Here is a 23,622-nt window from a genome sequence, read left to right as displayed (position 1 = left end):
CTGTTGCTGATACATCAATATGTAACACACATTTCAGTCTGGTGTTTCTGTTGAGGTAGAGCCAATAAAGAAAGTTAATGTTAGCCCTTAGTTTGTGTGTAAAGACTGATTTCCCTGTCTCCTTGTAGGAGTGCCACATATCTTTAAAATAGAAAAAGAACTGAATCATGATGGTAGAAGTCAGGGTTTGTTGAATCTTTATTGGGACACAAAAATTTATGGAACATAAGGATCATACTGTAATCTGAAACTGCCTGTTAGTCAACAGCTTTTGGGGAAGGACAACTCTCACTTAAACTGATTAAAAAGAGAAATCACTGTCCAGGTAAGAAAGTATTGAAGGGGTTGCGGCCTCTTTGTCTTTCCCATTCTTTTTCTGTTTGTGTTCGTCTCAGCAGCTTGTGGTCATTCCAGTGATGATGGACAGGAAAGTACTAGTAGCAAAGCCGGGATTCAGTAACAGTTGCTCCAACAACTCTCTCCCTTTCTCTCTTGTGGCCACCGAGCACATGGCGCTCTTCCACAGACGCACCAATGTCCCACCTGGTAGACGACATGATAATGATCTTACTTAAAAGCAAACAAATTCTAATTAAAAACGAAAAAGATAAATCAAATCTTTGTGTGTGTGTGTTTCTTACCGAGCATAGTATTTATGTTTCTCATCCAGGAGAAGATATACAATGAGTGGTTCTCTTCCTGATTTAGATCAGCAACGTTAGGTGGCACATCACCCTCCTAAAGGACAGTGCAGACAATAGCTATTTGTAGGTACAAGTTAAAAAATGTTATAGGTAAATAAATGCACAGATGAAAATGTATGTACCCGTAAAATTCGACTTGGCAGAGGGGTCAGGAACAGCGTAGATTTTTCCAAGTTGGCCTGGAAATGAGCTGCAGATACATACTCGGCTGAGTTCAACCAGTTGTTCACGAATGACACCTCCTCAGAGGAATAGTGGCTCTGCCTAAAGGAGAGATCACGAGAGGTGAAAATAAGAACCTTTAAAGAAATTGGTTGGAAATCCACTTTGTCTTTTTCACCCCCTACGATTGTGTATAAAAGTTTAATGAAATACTATTCGAGCCAAGAAAAGGCATTTTGTGGGTATTTTTAATGGTACTTGAAGGTTTGAAATGTCCAAAAAATTAATGTTGATGACCTGTCCTGCACTTGGGGGTGTAGAGTTTAGCATCCAATGAAAGCAAGAAACCAATCAGAGCCTTTTGGCAGGGGGGCAACCGCACATCTGTTTTAACAGTAAACACATCATTTGGCAAATAGCGCTCCACTAACTGTTTAATGGAAAAGTATAAGTCTTACATCTGTGACCAATTCTTTTTTTAGGAAGGTTTATATTCCTTTACACCATTCATTCATTTTTTTTTTTCGTTTTTGGATACAGTCTGAGATTTAAAAACATTTTTTCTTGTCTTATATAAAAACAACATCATTATAGTTGCAGCAAGTGAAGCACCAGAGTAAAACCACTGGGTACTGAGCAGGGGGACTTCAGGGACAAATCAGATTCAGTAGGGGCCAGTGCCTCTGTGGCACCACCCACTGCACCACCCATGCTGGAAACATTAAGCCACGACCATGAGAAGGAGCCATTCCTAAGTTCCCCCAGCTCTATAAAACAAATCATTGGAACTGGAAAAACAAGCTCCCAAGGTCTGTATTTGCTTAACGAAGTATGACATGAGCTATTGCAGCTAATGTGATGACATGTGATATAACAGAATGGAACTTTTGTTTTCTTTTTTTGTCCTTAGATAATGCCATGGTAGCTGTTTCCCTTTTCCTGGTTGTTATGCTAACCAAACTCACCACAGGCAGCAGCTTCACTCCACTGGGTGGCTAAACAAATGTTGTTTTCAGGCAAAACTTATCCATGCAAGTTAGAAGGTTTACATGTGCACAAAATAATTCCCACTGTTGATAGCTAACTTTTAAACAATGTTTGATGGAACAAGCACAAACTGCAGTCTACAGTAACAGAAGTTGTGCAAAATATAGCTGCTACAGACAGACAGATAGATACTTTTTCAGTTCATATGACTACAGACAGTTACCTGGCGTTGCATGCTGCAGATGCATAAGTTGAAGCCATTTGAGCTGCCCAGTAGACGCCAAGGAGAGAGTCTTTCTTCTCATTGTCAGGCAGTACAGACTCACTGGAAACCTTGAGAGCCTTTAAGGACGCACATAGATAATTAAAATCATATTTCAGCAGTTTAGTATAACAGGCTCTTAAAGGTGAAGGAAGCAGACAAGACAGAAAAATACGGAAGCGGCAGAAGCCAGTATACCCCAGTTTCAGACTGCACAACAGGTCTTTCCCTGAAAAGACTACATTGTATGCTAAGGTGAGCTGGCCCTCATGACAAGTTGACAGAACATCTGCGCAGCGCACCTCTCAAACTTTGGTATTTGAATTATTTTCAGCATGTGTAAACCACTTTCAGTGGTTTTTTTTTTTTATACCTGGAAAAAGGCATCCCACTTGGACATGGCATCAGGGTAGCGAGTTGAACAGTCAGCATAGGTAGTACAGTAGTCCTCTACACCTGCAGGCACCTGCAGCTGGACCTGGTGGTGTGAAAACCATCGCTATAGTCTTCACTGGTATCAAAATTGTGACCAAATTTTTGTGCAATGACATAAAAACATCACTTGCACCTGAACATCTGGTCCAAATAAGCCCTGTTGTGCAGCAGACAGGAAGGGAAGTGCAGAGGTGAAGTAGTTCACACCTTGAAAGACACAAAGAGGTGGTCAGGGATCTCTATTTGTGCTAGTTTGTATTAATTGTTAGTTTGTCCTACTTACAGGCCCACCAGCTCTGAGTTGAAATGCACATAGGATCTCCTGTTTGCAGACCACAGGTTGTTGCACCGGTTGGGTCAGCGAGTCGCCCTGCAGAAATAACAAATCATCAGCTTTTCAATGCTATGCCATTAAGTAACCATGAAGTTAAAAAAAGATTTGGTCTGCAAAGAATGATTGTGTTTGAGTGGCTCAGGGACTCATCAAAACTTTTTTTTTTTTTCTTGTTTGTTTTTTTTCTTGTTTGTTTTTATAGCTTTTTTAGGGAAGCATTACTATTGAGAAAAAATAATAAGAACAATAATACCTGAAGTTAGCATCCATCCAAGCTGCAGTGGCAGCCCCCACAATGGACTTTCTGTAGGGCCTGTTCCCATGGATCCCATGAAGGGATCTGACGCAGCTATCAGCAGTCGGTACAAACTCATACGGTTAAGAAAATGCCAGGGATCAGGAGTCAAAATTCCATTTTGTGACGGCAGCTCAGTCGGTTGGCTAGCTGTTTGTGCCCAAAGGATAGGCATGCCGTTTTCTAAAATAACAGCTGCGCTGCTTAGAGACACTACACATGCCAGGATGAGGCCGAAGCCTGCCGGACGTAACATGACTGCGGTCTTGGGACTACGGGAAACGATCGAGTCAAGAGTATGCTCTCAGGACTGAGAGCTGTTTGAGACACGGGGCTTATGTACTCTTACTGTTTACACTAACATGTTCATCAACACAAGAAAGCCCCCACACACGTTATCGTCAGTAGCCATGTGACAACTGGTTCGATGGACCTTCACTGACAGAAAGATAAGATCATCTATGTACATAGGGCTGAATAGTGTCCAAAAAGTTGGGCAGAGAATAGAACAAAGTACAACTGGCCATTCTTTTGACAATATCATGTGTTCTTGAGCCTTTTAAAGACACACTTGCAAAATAACCAATGAACTGCAGACTGATAGTTTAAGAAGAGAACTGGCAGAAACCCAGCTAGGAGCCTACTGAAAAAGATTTCTTTAGTCCCACGATTTTTTTAGTCCCACTAGACAAAGATAACGCAAACATTAAACCATTATTTTGAACTTGGAAACTCATATTTGCCAATGTTCAATGTCAGTTTAATCGTCACACGCCGTTGTCAATAGAATCTGTAGATTTACAACAGGCAAATTGACTCTTTTCTTAAGCTATACAGTGAACATTAGCCTAAAATGACTGTGTGTGTAATAATGATAAAAAAAAACTGGATAGAAGGTCAAAGTTTATTGGAGTCACATGTGCAACAGTAAATGTTTAGTTAAACTTTGTGAACTTTGATGTACTCACACTCTGCGTCTGGCTGAGCTTTTCACATGGCAGCAAATGTTAAATAACATCAAGTATCCTCATCTTGTGTTTTCTAAAGGAATTTTAGACTATTAGCACTTCCATCAAAGTACAAATGTCCTGCACATGACTGTTGCAAAACACCATCTGATTATATTGAAGTTGTACATGGGGTCATATAACTACGGTTATTTGAAGAAAGAGGTCCGAGTTCTCCCAAAGTTAAGTCTCACTACACTTTTTATCAGCTTCAATTACCCTATCGGGAGTAATATCTTACTGAGAAATACAGAGGATCAAAGGATATTGATGATGTAGTGCTTACATAATTGTGTGCATTGACACAAGAATGCAAGAATGCAAATCCAATTTAGATCCTTTTCTCAGGAAGAAGCAGCAGTTATATTGCAAAAATGCATTCAAATGAAAGTACTTAAAACTATTGCTAGTTGAGATGGAGCTCACCTTAAGTACCAGAGTAGGCGTAATTATTTTAAACTATAGGAATGCATCACATCTAGAAAAGCATTGTACGCAGTGCACACACCATGCATCTAAAACTTTATTTGCACAATAATTATTAACAATAGATGTAATATTCAGTCACAATAGTCATCTGACAAAAAGGAACAGAACAAACGTGAATGAAAGCAGCTTTACTGGGAATTCGGCTGAATTGATATACACATACATTTAATTGTTTTTACAAAAAGATGGAACTTTAGAGCATGTGGAGAACGCCTTGGCCCATCTGAGTCTAGTTGAGCGTGTACGAGCAGGAGTGATTAGAAAGCCAACCGTATTATCTGGCCATGTCAATCGATCTTGAGAAGCTTGAACGATTTTGGTCAGGCCTACATGTTTACATGGAGTTTAAAAGTCCAGTTTCGGCTGACACAATATATATGTCTATATGTAGATATATATACAGGACTGAGGTAATATGGGGTGCAGGGGGCACTCCTTAAGACATTCTGACTCCGTAGTGGCATCAGCCATCTTTTTTTGGAGTGGTCTGCTGGGCCTGTGGCATCTCGGCAGCGGACAGGAAGAGGCTGGAAAGACTGATTAGAAAAACCAGCCTGGTGCTGGGATGCCCCCTTAACTCAGTTAAGGTGGTGGGAGAGAGGAGAATGATGGCCAAGCTATCATCTCTGATGGACAACCTGTCCCACACCCCTACAGGATACCACCAAAGCACTGGGCAGCTCCTTCAGCAGCAGACTGAAACATCCAAAGTGTCTGAAGGAGTGATATCGCAGGTCGTTTCTCCCTGCTGCTGTTAGACTATGCAACCAGCACTGTTCTCAGTAGACAACAGATTACAGGTTTGTATATACTCTGGATGCTAAAGGGATTTGTTCCATATTGAATATGGTATCTTATTTTTTTCATTTTTCTATCACCATTACAACACAATCTCTGTACATTCACATTTTTTTCTATCTTACCATCCTTGCCACTGTGGATTTCCCCAATGTAGGACTAGTAAAGGACTATCTTATCTTATCTATGTAACTATATATTTTTTGTGTGTGTGTGTGTCATGTAAACATGCTTTGTTTCAAGAGGGTGAATCATATCCTTCTTAACACTCAATCACATTAACAAGTTGTCAATTAGTAGTAGTTCAACAGCCTTTTTCTCCTAGTACTTTGTTGACCCAATTTCTTTAAATGTGTCGCTGGCTTCAGACTCAAAATTAGGACATAAAAGAAACACAATAAAAACCTCACCGTTTCAACATGATACATATTTCATTTCTGCTATTTATTTACATTTACACAGTGTCCCCGTTTCTTTCTTTCTTTCTTTCTTTTTTTTTGAAAACAGGATTCCATTACTTACATAAGAGTCTACAGATAAAGAGTCTACAGATAAATAAATTATCATTTCTTTAAAAAATGTGGCTATTTTTGCTGCTTCCTGCAACCGCTTGTCACGTTGTGCGTCGTACCAATGACGCTGCTCTGAGTGCAGCACGCGTCATGTGACAGGGGAGTGGCTGGAAATCAGGAAACATACCGCCGCTGCAAGTCCCAAGAAAGGTAAAGTCAAAACTTTTCCACAACCGAGCCGAACATTTTTCGCAGGAATGACAGTGACATACACGTTAGAACAGAGAAACGCTATTCGAAGATACTGGTGTCACACTTTGTAGCAGATAATAGAACTTATACGCCGGAAAACGAGAGGTAAACATATGCGACTTTGATTGTAGCCTCACGACTTTTGTACCCGCTTCGTGTTTGAGTAAACACTGAGAGATTCGCTTAAGAAAAGCTTCAACCCCGAATGTAACCAGCTCACGAGTGGGTAACAACGCATTAGATACGATTATCATACGCTGTCATTAAAGTGCTCCTGTGATTTCCGCATTTTTCTCTCTTGGCAAGGAGACATAAAAAAAAAAACACCAAGTGACAAAACAGAACGCAGACAAAGGTAAAACGCTGCTTTTGTTCAAAGTAAATGCCATAAACGTACCCCCCTAATGTGAAAGTGTCATTTTAGAACATGTTAATTTGCATACAGGCACCAGTTTCAGTCCTCTTCAGTCACAGGAAGTCTGCGTGACTGGCTTGCGGTGATCATTCCTGACCCAACCCTGCTCCACCTCGGGCAGGGCAGGAGCGCAAAACAAACGCTCCATTAAGAAATTAAACACAAGTTAACACTGTCAACACGTGCTCTTTCTCTGTATTTTCTCACTGACCTTGCAGTCATGTTTTCAGTTGATTTTTCAAATGCTAAGATGTTAAGCAGCGCTGCATGCCATCTGATATGGTTACTTTTTAAAAATAATTCATCTGTCACTTTGTAATCCACCTCTCTGGCCTTTTCAGACATTTCTGGGTGTCCACTCTTAACTAGTTTTCAATGACTTTTAAAAGTTTATTTTCCAGCTTAAACACGTCATGTGTGCATACGTATTTTCAAATAAAGTCATATGTACCCGATGAAACATGCTGATGTCCCCTGTTGGGTTACACAAAGAGCATGGACGAACTTGACTCGAATATCCTCATCCGTCAGCTTTTGTATGAGCTGGAACAGAAGGCTTTGCTGCCTGTTGTGGGAATAAAACTCCAGACAGACTTGATGAGGCCATGAGTGATGTCTCACCACAAGATCAAGAGGGTTATGGCAAAGACACGCCAGTAAGCCACAGCATTAAAACCTCTCACCTCACATTGTGGAGCTTCCTTGCATGGCACCAAAGCAGCTTTGACCCCTTTTGTTCCATTGGAACGTCCACATAATTTTTTATGTGGCTTAAGTTATTTATGTGGCTGTTTTGGCAGTGCAGGGGGTCTTGTTGTCCTGCTGGGAAAGACCCCCCCCCTACTATAATGGAGAGCTGTCATCATGTTTAGGGTGTTCTTGTGTACTTGGGTGGTACGTGTCAAAGTAACTTTGACATGACTGCTTGGACCCAAAGTTTCCCAGCAGAACACTGCGTCATTGAGCAGTGTTCTGCAACAGTGTTGTTCATTTCTACTGTTTGGTTTTAATGTTTGGGCTGGTAGGCGTAATATGCTGCAAACAGAATGCTATTTGTGCACATAACTGAGCGCATGCGTCTCACTTGTATCTTGAGTTCTAGCTTGTGATAAAGCAGCCACAAACGGGAGCATAGCATAGACCTGAAGTTCCAATGAGACATTTATTTTTCTGCAAACCGGCGACATATGGACAAAACACCCAAACAGATGGTTTGAGCCTGGATAGCAAAAGGTATTTTCACATGCCAGTCATGAGAGCAGCGAGCTAACCGCACTAACTGTGGAAATTAGATCACAGTGTGACTCGTGAATAAACTGACATTGTGTTGTTGTGTGTCCTCCCAGCTCTCATCATGGCCTACCAGGCTGGGAATCCAGAGGAGCCCAATGTTTTGGTTCAGAACATCAGTTCCAACATCCAGAGGATCACACTGCTGAGTAAGACTCACATATTTATATGAGAAAGTCATCATCGCCAGCCCTAATGTTCATTTCACACCCACTTTAGTCACTACAGCATCTGATTCATGGCAGAGAGATCATTCAGTACAAATAAACAGTGTTTTTCTCACTTCTTTCTCAGCCTCTGAGTTGCAAAGGGCAGTGTCTCTGCTGGGAACAGAGCAGGACAGCAGCCAGCTAAGACAGACACTGTAAGTTATGAAGGGTTACTTTGAATTGTGTATCTATTATAACCGATAGTTCTAAGGTTGTACATAAAAAAAGACGTGATAATAGGAATAAAATACATCCCCAGATGACCTATACGTGTGATATATTACACCTGTTATTATTAATTTAAGAAATATTGGACAAACACACAGAAGCAGTGTGTCAAAAGCTAAGTTCTTTACTGCTTCCATAAGCGTTAAGAGGGTAAGTAACAGTCCAGTGCTGCTGATTAAATATACTTAACTGATTCTAAACAGGTTATAAAAGAAGAGTTTTTGGCAGTATGTTGGTCTGGAATATTCAGATCAGTGTTTCAACACGATGCCAAGGACTCTCAGACTCTACAGGCCTCAGTTAGCATCACAAATGTTAAAGTTTATGACAGTACAGTTTGAAAAAGACCAAACAAGTGTGGCTTGTTTGGATTGTTTGTTTTGGCTTGCAGGAGAAAAGCCTCTTCTCTCTAAAGAGAACACGATAGCACAGCTTAGGTTTGCAAAGTTGCATCTGAACAAACCACACGACGTCTCCAGCAATGTTCTTTGGACCAACAAGACCAAAGTAGGGACGTGTGGCCGTTAAGTACAGCGTCAACACAGCATACGAGCACAAACACTTTATACCAATTGTCAGGCACGGCGGTGAAGGAGTGATCATTTAGGCTTGTTACACCTTGTTATTTTTTTTTTACGTCTTGATATGTAAAACCTTTTGAATTGAAAAATTTTCAATATTTTTGCAATTTTCCATTTTTTTCTCGGGTTCCACGATGTCTGACTCTCTGTGCTATCCTTTCAGAGATATCTAAGTAACACTTTCTCTGATGAAATGAAATATTTGTATTTGATCACCAGTCAACAGAAACAGCAGCAGGGTAACCACTTGGCAAAGGACACCGACAGACTCATGAAGGCGTTCAGTTCACTTCCCATTGGCCCTGATCAGGTACCGAGCCCTTAATTCTTCCTCAGCTGCAGCTTTATTCACATTAGATGCCACATCTTGCCCTACATCTCTATATTTCTTTGTGTGTGTGCTTTAGCGGCAGAGGAAGCTGCAGAAAGAGCGTCTGCTGAATGACTTCTCCGCTGCACTGAACAGCTTCCAGAGGACACAGAGGCAGGCAGCCGACAAAGAGAGGGAGTTTGTAGCCAGAGTCAGAGCCAGCTCCAGGGTGTCTGTAAGTAACCGCATTTCCCAAACCATTTGTCTGTCCACAAGTCAAATTGATTGATTTAGATCGATGCCGAGCGTTTTAAGATTACAGAATGAGCTTTTATCTCACTTCAGATAAATTAGATGGTGTAACATAATCAATGAAACAGTTTATACAGTCTGTAATCTGCTAAATTTTTACATTATTGTAATGTTGCAACCATGGTTGGCAGCGGGTGCTTTAGCCACTAAAAATATCGACATCATTTTGAAATATACGCTATTGTCATCAGTCCATTTTGCCATGAAACTACCCTTTCCGAAGGGTTAACTAAAGCTGTTTTTTCATTTGAGAGTTATGCAAAGCCTCCAGACTCCACAGACAGAAAGAACAGCAATTTTACTTTGCAAAATGCATTGGCTGCTGGTCTTTTTCTGCCTCGATCAGGTAGTTCTATTCGAGCCTTTCCCATCTGCCATGGGGCGAAAAGTTGGGTACACACTGGCCGGGTCGCCAGTCCATCGCAGAGACGAACAAGACGAATAACCGCTCACTCTCAAGACTCACTCTTACTCCAGCGGTCAATTTAGCATCACCAAATAATCTAAACGTGTGTTTTTGGATTGTGGGAAGAAGCCAAAATTCAAACCGAGAACCTTTGAGGTGAAAGTGTTAACCACAACACCACTCCAGAGCATGTTACAAAGGCACATGATTAGCTGTGGTTGCAGTTATGAAAACTGTCAAAGATAACGTGGTCTGACAGGCATAAAATGGTCATTTTGCAACAATAAGATGATTCCCAGAGAGCTGTTAGCTGAGAACTTGGCATATCTCAACATGATGTTGAGTGTGAGAATTTGAGGGAACTGGAAAAGCGGAGGACAAGAAATATCTGCAGAAGCCTCATCTAAACGTGTCCTCGATTTCCAAATAAAGCACAATGTTAGGCTCCCGTAAACTTCTGAAAAGCCTTCTGGCATCTCCCCAAACATGCATTCCTAAATGTCTCTGAGCTCTGGCCTGTCTTCTCTTGGATACAGTATCTATCCATTGTGCATTCTGGTTGTTTTTCCCAGGAGATGTGGAAATGCACACGGGTCTCATTTTTATAGCAGCTTATGCTGCCATGTTTCAGAATGAAATATCTTGGCCTCTCTTTGATTCCTCTGTTAAGTTTGCATCCACGAGAAGCTCTCCCATTACTGTGCCTCACGCAGTGCCTCTTAATTGGCGCTGTTTAGGAGGCAGATTCCTCTGAGAGAACCTGCTTGCTTGGCAACTCTTTTCCCTCAAAGCTTATCTCACCCCACAGAAAAGTATCTGTTCCTTCGAAAAAGCAAGAACAGTAATTTACTGCTTCGAATGGTTTCAAGTGAACATTTCTTGATGTATTTGTTCGACCTAACCAAGCTTACATTTTCACAATAGACCCTTTTGCTAATACTGAGTTGTTATATTTAATGAAGTACAACATGTATTTTAGCACCCTGGACGTATTGCCTTATGTAGACTGAGGAAAATCGTGGCGTCTGTGGTCAAATTAGCTCAATCAAGTGCTTAAATGTGAGTTCTCTTTAACAGGGAGGTCAGCCTGATGACAGCTTTGGAAATGCGCCTCCGAGGTAAGTCCACTGACTGATCGTTATCAACCTTTCTTTTCTCGTGATGATCATTATTATGCAAACTGTGATTAAGCTGATTTTTTTACTGCGTGTGTTTCTGCAGTTACTCCCAGGTGCAAGCTCAAGCTGAGGTCATCACTGAAGAAGACCTGAGGCTGATCCAGGAGAGAGAGTCGGGCATCAGGCAGCTGGAGGTATAAATCGTAGTCAAATGTCAACACTTTGGACTCGAGCACCACTCATCAGCTCTGAATTAAGTCACAAACACGAGTGACACCTCAATGAACCGTCTCTCTTTATGATCTTTGATTCAGGCTGACATCACAGACATAAATGACATCTTCAAGGACCTGGGCATGATGGTTCATGAGCAGGGAGACATGATAGGTGAGTGTCGGTCACCTTCACAAGTGGCACACCATCTGAAATTTACACTGTAATTTACAATCATTTGTGTGCGTTCTGCAGACAGTATAGAAGCCAATGTGGAGAACGCAGATGTCAATGTCCAGAATGCCACGCAGCAGCTGGCACGTGCTGCAGACTACCAGGTAAAGCACGATGTGACAGGACAGGCAGATGTAATTGAGAGGGATTCAAAAGTTGGTGGAGAAGATGATTGAACCCTGAATAAGGGTGAAAATAAAAGAAGAAGCTGAGTCATGCTATGAGTGTGAGTTACTTGTAAATGCCACCGAGCCTGAGTTAAAAAAAAAAAAAAAAAAAAAAAAATCCCACATTCCTTTCATTGTTATATGTCTTTTTTCATGTCCTGCTTGAATAACTTTGTCCCTTTTTTTTTTTTTTCCCCTCAGCGGAGCTCCCGGAAGAAGATGTGCATTCTGATGATAGTTTTGGCCATAGCTGCTGTTGTAATAGGACTTATCATCTGGGGCGCTGTTAAAAATTGAGGCCTCTCTCCACCGCCTCCTCTCTGGTTCGGACATCGGCCCGGACGACACATAGAACACGAACCCTGTTCCCCTCCATCGTCTTCTTCTGTCACCCCTCCTCATGATGTGTGTCGATGAGTGTCTCTGTCTCTCTTTGATTCGATGATATTTGTAAGGTCGCCCTCACTGATGGGACTGTACACTCCTTTACTGTGAAGCAAATCCAGCGCTGGTACCTTTTTTTTTTGTTTTGATTGGCCTCAGATTTTTTTGTGTCTAATCCTTTTTTTTTTTTTGTAATTTAAGAAGAACGATTTTATTGCTTTACCTGTTTGCCTTAAGGAGTAAACACAACTGGAGTATTGCTGCGTTCACTTGTGTCATTGAGCAACTGTTTCCCCAACAAAGTCCGGAGTCTGTCCATTGATCCCAAATGTTAAATATTACACATTACAGACGATGTGTCCAGGTGAAATGAAGCAGCAAGTAGTTGGATGAAGGTTAGAGGCGGCGCTGCAGCCGGTCCCGAATCGAGAGTAGTATCGAAAGCTACATGTCTTGTCAAATGAACAACAAATGAATAAAAGCTTGCCCTGGTTCATAGCACAGTGTCCGAAGACCACATGCAGCTTATTAGAATGCTGTACCTGAAGAGACCAATGCCCTTTTTAATCTTTTATCTCTTGTATTTTAAGTTATCAGAAATTGCCATCGACTTTATTTACACTCATAAATGTATACGCTGATTTGTTGTTGTTTTGTAATATTCCCACATACCCGTCTTAAATCCTGTGGTTGAGACATTAGATTGCACTCCTTGAGCAGCCAGTCATTCCAAACAACCAGGGGGGAGACTTGTTTTATTCTTGAAGTCAGTGTTGCATTTCTCCCCAACTTGCCGAGGGAAACGTTTCTTTAAAAAATTGCCTGCCACACAAAGAATGTAAATACAACAATGTACAGTTGTGAGTGGAGCCAAGGGTCAAGTTATTCTTAGAATTCTGTTTTCTGGTTTGTTTTGAGCTGTGGTACGTGCGAGATCCCTGAGCACGCTGTTGTTTGATAAGACAGGTTGACGGTGGCGCCTGTCATTGGAGCTCAGAAAAGGTCTAATAACTCTAGTCGAAGTGAAAGTTTTGCATGTTTAATTTGTTGAGAGTAGATTTTTTTTTTTTTTGTTGTGTCACTAACAAGCTACTTATTACTAGCAGTAACAATCCAGAACTTAAACCAAAGCCCTCCAAATCGTCAAGGCAAACACTAAAACTAGCATTGCCGCAGCTATGAACAACTCTGATCTTATGTTTGTTTTTAATATGGAAATTCAACTGCCTACTATTTGCTGAATAAATGACTGGATCTAAAGTGAGAAGAGTTCTTTTTATCATATGCAAAATGTTTGATGTATGTATATTGTGGAGCTGTGTCACGAGAGAAATGTTTGTCCACATGTCCAAAACACAAGAGTCACAATAAAGCCACAGTTTTTCACTGCGTGTTGTCATGCATATGGAAGCCTTCAGAAGATTTGATCCCAACCTTTAACCGTGTATTTCTCACCGAAGCAGCCATGTGTCTTTATCCCTAACCTTAATCATATCATTTTTTTTTTCAATATCTAAACCTAATCCTATATGTGAGAGATGCTAAAAAGTGAAAAGTTGCTCGACAATATTGGGTCGGACGGGGCTCTGACTTGGCTCTCTTGGCTAGACAGTGGTGTAACTGCCCGTCCCCTCATAGCCGCTACATGTGTTTGAACATGTAGCAGTTTTACATTTTTGAAACCATGGAAATATAGGAGGTATAATAGAGTATTTGAGCCTCGAAGTCAGTATATTGACATGAGAAGTTACTGTGCTTAAGATTTCTTTCCTAAATTAACACAACACTTCTTTCAGTTAAGGTGATGTCATTGCATAATCACAACATTGATATATAATATTGGGGAAATTATATTGAGGCAGCTGGTGGGTTGCTAGGTAACAATCAGTAAACAATGGAAATATTGCTCTGTTGGAAAAGTAAGAACACCTTTGGCATAAGAACGTAATTTGACCTATTTAGACTGACGTTGTTCTGGATGTTTTGTAACTTTGGTAACAGTTAGCCTGATGTTTTTCACTATTCTTCCTAATACTTTTTATTTCAAATTTTTTTTTTTTTTTACAGCCAGAACCTTTTTCCTGCCATTCAGGTCAGATCTATGCAGCCTCTTTTTGCACACACGAACCGACAGCTGCTTGCAGTTCTTGTGATAAAACTTTGAGGTGCTAAGAGACATCTCTTGGCATCACACAGTCTATACTTAGTTTAATTTGCATGAATAAATCTGCACCACAATTGCTGATGATCTTTCATAGCAGTGGAAATGTTTTATTTATTATAGTGGTTTTTAAAGCTTTCCACACACGGAAGCTTCCAGCCTTTTTCTGAAGACCTCAGAGAGCTCTTCAGATCTTAGCAGGATGACACCACCAAATAAATGTGTGGAGGACACATTCAAAATGGATTTATTTGAAAGTGTGATAAATGTATTGGATTATTGATCTTTTTTTCAAAATCAAATGATAAATACGACTTCTATTATTGGAATTCCTAAAAAGACAGGACACCCAGGAACACACAGAGGAAGTAGCCTTTAATACAATAGCTGAATTGGCCAAAAGAGAAAGAAATACAGCACAGAAAGAGAGCCTATCATTATTTTGAAGGTCTGATCTTGGCCACAAGACATGCTTGTACGGCCTTCCCTTAAGAGACCATAGACATACAGTCAATGCATAGCAGATGATGCCTGCTACAGATTAAATGTGGACGATTGCTGGACGAGAGGAACCCTGTGACCTGGACAATTGGTCACCATACATGATACACACACACCTACTCCAGACGTCCTATAGTGTGACAGGCTGGACTCTTACTGATCTGATCTTACTGTAAGAAAAACAAACCCTGTGTTTTTCACTCTGTAATTTGTTTCAGCATATCCAAATGTGCTGCTCCTATGAGGATATACATATTTTCCTGCCCAAATATTTAAAAAAGGAAAAACAAAAGAAATCCATCTCATGACTTCTTTCGCAGTGGTTACAAAAAAATACTCAGCTTTGGATAGAAACTAACACGACAGAGAGAAATAATGGTGTCTGAACCTTATTGCTGTAGATGGGGAAAGCACAGGTGGTATTATGTTGAGGATTTCTGATTGCTCTTATTGAAACAGGTTTGCCTTGACAAAATGTCAGGTTGCTACTGGATAGACTGACTTTCAATTTAATTTCAAAAGCCAAGTCTAATATGTTAACTGTGAAAATGTTTAGGGGAAATAAGTTGTTATTGTTCTTCCTACCCCACACCATCTTGTCTTGCCCTTAAGTACAAATTCAGGTTTGTCAGTAGGGGTCAGTGAAGGTTATCATTAGGGCATTCTAGGAAAAGGGCTAATATTTATCTGTCTGGACTTTGTGGCACAGAAGAGAATGGCAGCTCAATACATCAACTAGAGCTGTCAAGCATTTACTTTTAAAAGCAGGAAAACCATCAATTCATCTGCTTGTTGTGCAAGAGTTTGTTCCTGTTTCTCGTTAACACCATTAACTCAGCATTTTCCACTGGTCTGAAGACAAGTTAACTGAGTGAAAGCATTATTATTAGTTGGGGCTGAGCCAGACACAATGCCATTTTAAATAAAAGAGGACCAATATGAGGTCCCTGTAGTATGCCTCAGGAAAGTTTTTTACTGGAATGACTTTGAAGTCTGCAAAGAGTTCAAATCCACATTGCACATTATGTCCTCTCCTTGTTTATTATATGGTATAAAGGAAGTAATATTCCTGAGAGGATAAGGTCAGGGAACAGACAAGAGTTAGCTCATATATGTCAGAAAAGACAGTGTTGGGGTTGGACTGTGCTGTGGAAGTAACAGACTGCTGTGACGCAGAGGGAAAAAGTTTCCTTGGCAGAATGAGAGATGAGGAGGATTTGGATCCAGGGTTGTGAATTCTTCAGCCTGGCACAGGATGGGTTGAACTGGGCGTCAGTAGGACAGGGAATATTTTGGGGCTGGTTAAACACACAGAAAGTTGCAGGTTGTTGCAAAGAGCTGAGCAGGATTTTCCCTCCTCACCAAAATCTCACAGCAGTGGAGGATGTGGAAAGTTCTGAGTGGTTTTGGGATGGGCTTATAGTGGATTACAGCGATGTTATCATATTATTTTCATCAGTGTTTATCTTCCTGATTCATTTAGTGAAAAGGCTAAATGGCAAATCGCAGGAATAGAAGCTGGACGTTAAGACGGACAACGTCTCCTGTGTGTTTGGGTGGTTACAATAGTTTTTTTTGTAAGATGACGTGGAAAATCACAAATGACTACACAACTGGACTTCACCATCTCACGTAACTGTTTGAAAGATTTCACTGAAGTCTGAAGAAATTTGTTGTGATGAATTGGAGAAATAATTTGTCTGGGCAAACTGTGATCTTGCTGACGTCAGGTTTGTAGGTGCGTCATTAGACAAAAGACAGAGGAAATGACAAGTAGCTACTAGTTTTCCTTTCCATTCGGAGACCGAAAGAATTTCTTCTATAAACATGATTTTTTTATAGAAGGTGACACTTTTTATATTTGCTTCCATTTTATACGGAAACAAAGAGTAAGACATTACATACTTTAATGAATACAGCCCTGTAGCATTATCTATTGCTGTGTTAAAATAGATAAATTCACAAATCTTTAAAGTTTCTCTACTGACATTGATTAAACTCCTAAAATCTCATCTCTGTTCATTAGATTTACTTAGAAGTTTGCTCTGTAAAAAAAAACTCAGGCCTGTTAGATGCCTTAAAATGGATTAGATGTAAGTATGTCTCCAACTAATCACCAGTCTGCAGTCACATACCTTGAACACATAAACACTGCAGAACTACAGTGTCCTACAGTGGCAAGTTGTTACATTAAGGTAATTTAGCCAGAAATCAGTTCTGATAAGGAAAAGGATTAGGATGAGGATGAATAGCAAGGGTGATTCACAAGATGATGACTACAGATGAGTGGCAAATACATATCAAAGTGAAGTTGCACAAACCAAGATTTACAGATTTTAGTCCCTGAAACTTCAAAAGGCTTTGGATCGGTTGGCATACCATCGAAACTCCACCCCCATGTCTTTAATGCAGATTTTTGTAATGAAAGTTGATAATTTCAAACTAACTCTAATAATAACTTAATGACATTTGATGGGTTACTTTCTGTGTGCAAGTGTAAATGTTAAATTTTGTTTCAATAAAAAAAACAACAAAAAAAAACAACGATTTGTTGCCACTAGAGGACAGTGTCTCTCTGTTTATCTGCTTGCACACATGCACATGCACTAGACAACATTTCAACTTATGCAACATAATTACAAAGAAAAATATTTATATGTGATTATATAGATAAGAGCAGTTGGAAAGTTGATGCAGATGTTGTGCTGGTAAGAACATTTGTTCCCCAGAACCGTGATGTTATGTCAAATATTGCACTTTTTGTGGTTTATTGCACAAATGTAACAGTGAAATATTGTATTACACAAGGCCAGACAGCATGACAATGGATTTATGAAAGTGTGGGAGATTGTGGATCAGCGAACAAACACTATGGCTATATTAATGTGCAAAAAAAATAGTTTTAAAAGATCTGCCTCTAGCAGCTACAAAGTACACATTCAACACCTCTTCCGCATGATACCACACTCATGCATTTAGCCCTCTTAATAGAGCAATACACCCATTGATTTATATATGATCAGGATTCTGATCAAGCTTCTCTAAATTGCATCAGTATTAGCACAATCAGTCTGGGCTTTCATCTCTCCTTCAATGAGATTATTTCACCTCTGATCCTCAGCTTAGATTTAAAAGTTGCTCAGGTTCAAGCACCTCTGTAGTCACAGCAAGCACAAAATTCTTCTCTGGCCTCCCCCATCTATTCTTTACTTCTCCTCTTCTTTCATTTCCTTCTCCTTTCCATTACTGTATATATCTGCAGTGCTACATCAATGGCTGTGAATGCCCTCACACACCATAACCTTCCTTAACCCTAGATTAATGTTTACCAAGATTGTATTTTCAAAGGTCACAAAGTTTAACTGACATATTCTTTTGTGGTGTGGAACATATCAAATATGAATTTGTCATGTGCAGTTCAAAGTACTGCACATGACACATGAAGGCAAGTAAGTTGTTTGAACTCATCTTGGAATTGCTGCTGTTGTGGATTCAGCCTGTCTCAATGCATTCTGTCTGTCTATCTTGTGTTGTCGAACTGACTCAGTGATGCTGACAGCTGGTCCCAGAGGGTCATACCATCTACTGCCAGATCCTGATTCTGTTTGTCACTGAAAAAATTGGTTTTCATAACTTTGGCTGCCTGCAAAACTTGGCATCGTCACAAAGTTGGAGCCAAAACCCTGTTGCTGATGAGCATTTGTCAACAGAAAGTCATTAACCAGAATTTAGAATAAACTTAATACTAGTGTCAGTTTCAAACCTTTCGGGGCCACAATTTCTATGGTTCAAAAAGTACCTCAAAGTTATTATTTTAGTATCAACACAATTAGTATACTTAAAGCAATTAAAGTGAATCAAATCTGCAAATCAGATCAATGCACACTTGGTCAGAAGTTCTATTACTTAAGTCTGGGTTAGATAAAGTCTGTCTTATTGACATCATTTGTCAAACTTACCTGTCACTGAGTATCCTGGCCTCTATCCACTTGTAATCCTCAGAGGTGGGGTGGGGTGCTGGAGCAGCAGAGAGTGGCATTCCTCCCTGCAGCCCAGGAATGTAAACTTTACTTTGGAGTCCAGCTGGAGAAACGCAATGTTTGCTGTGAAAATGTCCTATCGGCGGTGTACGAATATTAAGTGAAAAAAGTCATAAATAAAGATGAGGTACAGCTGGTGCTGATGGGATGACATCTGGAACCAGAACAGAAAAATGTGCTTGCAGGTTTGGTGGGGGGGGGTATGGTAGAGTTAGAGGCTCCTCTGTATTCCTGTAAATATTGATGTTTTTCTGAAAAGGAAGTAGCTCTCAGGTAAGTGACAGGATGTTCCACACTGAGAAGAAACGGCTGCACTCACCTGTCATTTCTATGTCAAAATTCTAAGCTCACACTGAAGAAACCCCGAGTGCACCTGTGCCAAACTGTTCATACCTCCTTGGACTGAAAACAAATAAATGCCCGACATCAAGCTGTTGAATACAGGTTTTTTTTTTACTCTTACACCCTCCTATATCTAAGCATGCAGTGGGTTACCAAATATGCTGGTAGTTGGCACTGGGAGCTTGATTTGAAAAAAAACTGCATACTTTCAATAACCAGAAATTATGTGATTTGCCCAAAAACATGCATGTTAAGTATTTGGTGATTCTAAATTGACTGACGGAGTGAGTGTGAGAGGACATGGTCATTTGTCTCTGTGTTGGCCCTGCAGTGGATTGGTGACCCATCCAGAATGTACCCCTCTTGTTAGCTAATGTTACATGTTATAGTCTAAAATGTGGTTTATAGTCTAATGTTAATGACAGTAGAACTTCAGTGACCTCGTTTATCAATGTAATACTGCTCTATCGTGTTCAGTCTTGTGTACGTCACGCCACTGTTTCTTTATGCCCAAGATGCACTCTGGCCTACAATGAGCATGAGCAGAAGGATGCTTCTGCATTTTTTTTTTGCAGCTTTTGGGTTACTTATAGCTCCGGACAGTTCAAAATAAGATGTTGCACTCTTTTCATTTCTGCTTTTGGGTCTCACAGGTCTGTTCATTCTATATCTCTGCATGACATAGATACCTTACATTGTCATACAAAAAAAACAACCCCTCCAAGTTTAAATTTGGAAAAAAAGTACTTTTCTTATTGCAATCTCAGTTCTCCTACAAGTCTTATTTGTTTCTAATCTTCAACAGTAATTTGTTACTGATAAACTATTAGATTTGGGTTTAAATTCTGACTTTAAAAGTATTTTCTTATCAGTATGAGGTAAACATGTGTAGGGGTTCCTGAATGTCACCTATCCTGCAGAAAGCCCTACAATGCATTGATTTATTCATTTGCAACAAAGGAACAGGAAAGGAGGCTTTCATCAACCTCCCCATTAAACTTTGTTTTCCATCTTGTGCGAACAATTTAAATACCATCCTGGTTTGCTCAGCTCAAATCACCTACTATATATGCAGGAGACTGTTTGTACAGAGGAAGGTAACCAGAAGAAAAAAATGCTGGAAGACAAACTAACAGACGTCATAACCTCCAGCCGCATCACCGATGGTGGGAATGAAGAAAGATGGATGGAAGGGAGAGGGAAGCAGGGAAGTAATTGAGGAATGGATGTGTGTCTCCTAGGTGGCCTTGTTGTTGTGCTGCGTGGATGTGGTTACTGGTCAGACCACACACACATACACACAAACACAGATACACATTAAGGCAGTAGTAGTAGCAAGGTCATGCCAAACTAAAGCTCTTATTATTGTTATGCAGCAGTAGGACTGAACTCCACAGTGGACAACCATAGGAATTAGAGTCTGGATCAGTACGATGGTAGGTATTTGGCTCTTGGTTTTTGCGATGGTGGATAATAAATTGAGGGTTTTTGTCTTGGTGGGATTGGAGGAATTTGGCTCTGGGTAAGAAGTTCCTGTTGAACCACAGTTAGGGAATCTAGATGAAGCAAGAAAAACATACCAGACCAGTACCCTTAGCACTCCTCTATCCAAAATATATAATTTTAAGCAATAAGAAAACCAAATCCACAACATTTTCTGTTTGTTGTCCTTCTATGCACATAGCTATGTGCACTCAAATTATTTGGCTTTTTAGGCAAACCAGAAGAAGCAGATTTATTATTCACTGAAACTTTACTCATACTCTATATAAAGAAAGATTTCCAGTTATCTCAATGTAGCTGAATTTCCAGACAACTTCATATGAGCAGTATTGCAGTCCTACGGTATTATTTACAGGTCCTTGTCCTGAACTACGTGTTAATTATTACTGTTGATTTGCTGCCCTAACAAAAAAAAAAAAAGTTTGACGTCAGAGTTGGACAAAGCATTCAGTCCAAGAGGTGTGAAGAGTGTAGGGGTATGTTTGTGTAAGTAGGTGGGGCTGTTGAGGTCAAATGTTAAGAGGGGTTGATGGGTGGAATATTGGTGGTCGGGTGAAACATGGTCAGCAAACACAGCTTGCCGTCACAAACACACCAGCTATGTGAACAGCAACAGGAAGAGGATGAGTGAATGACAGGGAGAGGAAGGCGGGTAGAGTAGATAGAGGGATCACGTGAGAGAAAGCTTGAAGAAGGGAAGCCCCGGGTGAATTTGCAGTGTTATGACACGTTCATCATGTTTCCTCATCAGGGCTTCTCAGACTGTTTGTTTCCACTTTCACGCCTGACATTTACCTCCAACTGCCAAGACGTAATTCAATCACGATTTAATTACAGCTGGTTTGTGAGCCAAGTGAGATCAAATTTAAAGTTTCTAGGGAAATCCAGTGAAAATTGATTTACTGACGTGATCGGATCAACTTTATTAAATGCAGTCAAAACTTGACATCTGTTATGTAACCTGATAAGTTATGTCACAAGGTGAGGTTCAGTGAGCCATGCTGAATAGGTGATGTTGAGATGAAACATAATGACAAAAACTGAAGGTAAATGAGTTTAAATAACTACACGGATGAGATGAAATGAAGATGAAATGGGTGAGATAAATGAGACTATACAGAATGAGACAAAATTTTATGTAAGGAGGTCAAATGAGGTGAAATTGATTTTGAGATCAGGACATTAGATTAGTTGAGATGGAATTCATCCTGTGTGTAAGTGAGATGCAGTCAGATTATTCAGGAATTAGGAGAGGAAAGAGGAGAAAAAGACGAGACATCAAATAAAACTACTTTTGCTAAAGCATTGGTCTGTCAAGGGCAAAACTCACCAAACTGCAGCCAGCATCTGAAGTAATCTGTGGGAAGGACAGCCTCACAACCTTCATGACCTAAAGCTACAAGTTATGTCCTGGTTCCAGATAATGTACTACAAAGTATTTCTTAATTGAAAGAGGTGGGGAAAATTACACTGAGGGCTTTCACACATTGAAAGGATGTTTTATATTTGCACCCCAACGGCTTCTGCAAACGTTTGAATGATTTTACAAACTGGTTTTGCTGGTGACTCCCCAGTGATCTGTATATTGATACTTAACTTGTGATGAAGTGTGACAAATGGCTCTTCAAGTCAGATTACAGGTGTTTTTGAAAGTGTCTTTTAATTTTCCAAATGGTTCCATGTAACAAACCATCTGGCACATAAAAGAAATACTGTTTTTTATATTGAATGATAGAATGCATAGAACTAACTTGTATTTGTTCGTAAGAATCATCTTCTATCTTACTCTTATTTCTTATTTTAGTTTTTTCTCTCTGACTTTAAGCAATGGTTCAATTCAACCAATGTGGCACAACTCCACAGGTGATCTACTTAAACTTCATCTAAATCTGTTCCCATGTTCCTGTTCACACCGGTTCAATCCGACCCTCAGAGGCATAAATCTGTCACCACATCAAACATTTTCTTTTTTTTTTTGATCTCAGCATAGGCTTTTGCTTTTTGCTTTAATTTATCTCGGGGATATTTGCCAAGAACACATGCTCTCTTTTATCAACACCCTACTCCTCAAATACAAACACACAGGTCAACACACATTTATAACTGGCAGCTGCCCAGTGAAACCACAGTCTTCTCCTGTTGGTCTTGTGGGCAGCTCCACCAGAGCAATTTGGATGTTCAGAAAATTGCTCAAGGGCATCTCTATGGTATAACCTAGAGGAGAGGGGAGCAGGTCACATTCACCTACATTTTTCTTGGCCAACCTGGGTCTCATCGGCCTGCTTGTCTGAACTTAAGGCCAGCACATATTGGAATTAGATAATTTCTGTAATGACAGACATGAAGGAGAAAACAGCATTCAGGGAAAGGAAAGCCTTGGCAACAAATGAATAAGCAGTTTTATATATGCTGTACTCTACCAACTGAAATTTTGCTGGATAAATAGTGAAGGTATCACCAAAGTCGTTAAGATGCATACTTTACTACTTACGTATTTGCACAAAGTTGGATAACCAAATCTAACAAAAATACATAAAATAACCACAACCTTGTAAATTCAACAAATCACATGCCACCACTGCAGGAGTGATCCAAACTGAAAGTCAGTTACAAGCTTTTTTTGTGAACACAATGACTGGTAAGGGTGAGGTTTTTGTTTTTTTTAATCAAAAACAGCAAAGGTTCGGCATTTGATCTTATTGAACTAATCTGCCTGCCCATAACCACTCAAATCAAATTCAAGCCACTTATGCTTGGAGGGTCTGCACCAAGTTATCTAAATCAGTCATATTGGCTTATGGCCACTGTGTTCCTCTCAGGAATGTCATCTGGTACTGTCATCCCTAAACACAAGGCAGTGTCGATCCACACTGCTCTCATTTGTGGTTCCAAGGAACCATTTCTTCCAAGAACACCTCTAGCGACACTTCTAACAGCCCATCTATTCTCCTTTAACTCTGTCATTTCAATA

General features: G+C 40.1%; 2 protein-coding genes across 2 annotated transcripts; one reads left to right on the top strand and one right to left on the bottom strand.

The window, feature by feature from the left end:
* Positions 1–180: 180 nt before the first annotated feature.
* LOC140267042 (protein LEG1 homolog) lies at positions 181–3,539 on the bottom strand. Its single transcript, XM_072362205.1, has 8 exons — positions 3,138–3,539; positions 2,834–2,920; positions 2,684–2,757; positions 2,489–2,593; positions 2,077–2,195; positions 827–968; positions 642–738; positions 181–543 (listed from the first exon to the last, which is right to left on the bottom strand). The coding sequence occupies exons 1-8, from the start codon at positions 3,433–3,435 to the stop codon at positions 392–394; spliced, it is 1,074 nt and encodes a 357-aa protein (XP_072218306.1). The 5' UTR covers positions 3,436–3,539; the 3' UTR covers positions 181–391.
* Positions 3,540–6,108: 2,569 nt separating this feature from the next.
* Positions 6,109–13,490, top strand: stx7l (syntaxin 7-like). The gene is made up of 10 exons (XM_072362253.1): positions 6,109–6,195; positions 7,999–8,091; positions 8,237–8,306; positions 9,180–9,270; positions 9,368–9,505; positions 11,066–11,106; positions 11,210–11,300; positions 11,421–11,493; positions 11,575–11,657; positions 11,922–13,490. Exons 2-10 carry the CDS (start codon positions 8,007–8,009, stop codon positions 12,015–12,017), a joined length of 768 nt encoding a protein of 255 aa, XP_072218354.1. The 5' UTR covers positions 6,109–6,195; positions 7,999–8,006; the 3' UTR covers positions 12,018–13,490.
* The last annotated feature ends 10,132 nt before the right edge of the window (positions 13,491–23,622 follow it).

This window comes from Leuresthes tenuis, unplaced genomic scaffold (assembly GCF_036924035.1).
Source record: "Leuresthes tenuis unplaced genomic scaffold, fLeuTen1.0.hap1 SCAF_13, whole genome shotgun sequence".
In the NCBI taxonomy this organism is placed as follows: domain Eukaryota; kingdom Metazoa; phylum Chordata; class Actinopteri; order Atheriniformes; family Atherinopsidae; genus Leuresthes; species Leuresthes tenuis.
The sequence above is the reverse complement of the archived record's forward strand: the minus strand, read 5'-3'. Positions and strand labels throughout refer to the sequence as shown.

What these genes read in the sequence shown, in the direction of transcription:
- stx7l (XM_072362253.1), top strand. Translation starts at nt 8,007, where the DNA reads ATGGCCTACCAGGCTGGGAATCCAGAGGAGCCCAATGTTTTGGTTCAG. An exon ending in TTCCCATTGGCCCTGATCAG is followed by an intron (nt 9,271 to 9,367) that starts GTACCGAGCCCT and finishes TGTGTGCTTTAG; the next exon opens with CGGCAGAGGAAGCTGCAGAA. An exon ending in CGGGCATCAGGCAGCTGGAG is followed by an intron (nt 11,301 to 11,420) that starts GTATAAATCGTA and finishes TCTTTGATTCAG; the next exon opens with GCTGACATCACAGACATAAA.
- LOC140267042 (XM_072362205.1), bottom strand. Translation starts at nt 3,435, where the DNA reads ATGTTACGTCCGGCAGGCTTCGGCCTCATCCTGGCATGTGTAGTGTCT. An exon ending in TGGATGGATGCTAACTTCAG is followed by an intron (nt 2,921 to 3,137) that starts GTATTATTGTTC and finishes TTATTTCTGCAG; the next exon opens with GGCGACTCGCTGACCCAACC. An exon ending in AGTGGGATGCCTTTTTCCAG is followed by an intron (nt 2,196 to 2,488) that starts GTATAAAAAAAA and finishes GCGTCCTTAAAG; the next exon opens with GCTCTCAAGGTTTCCAGTGA.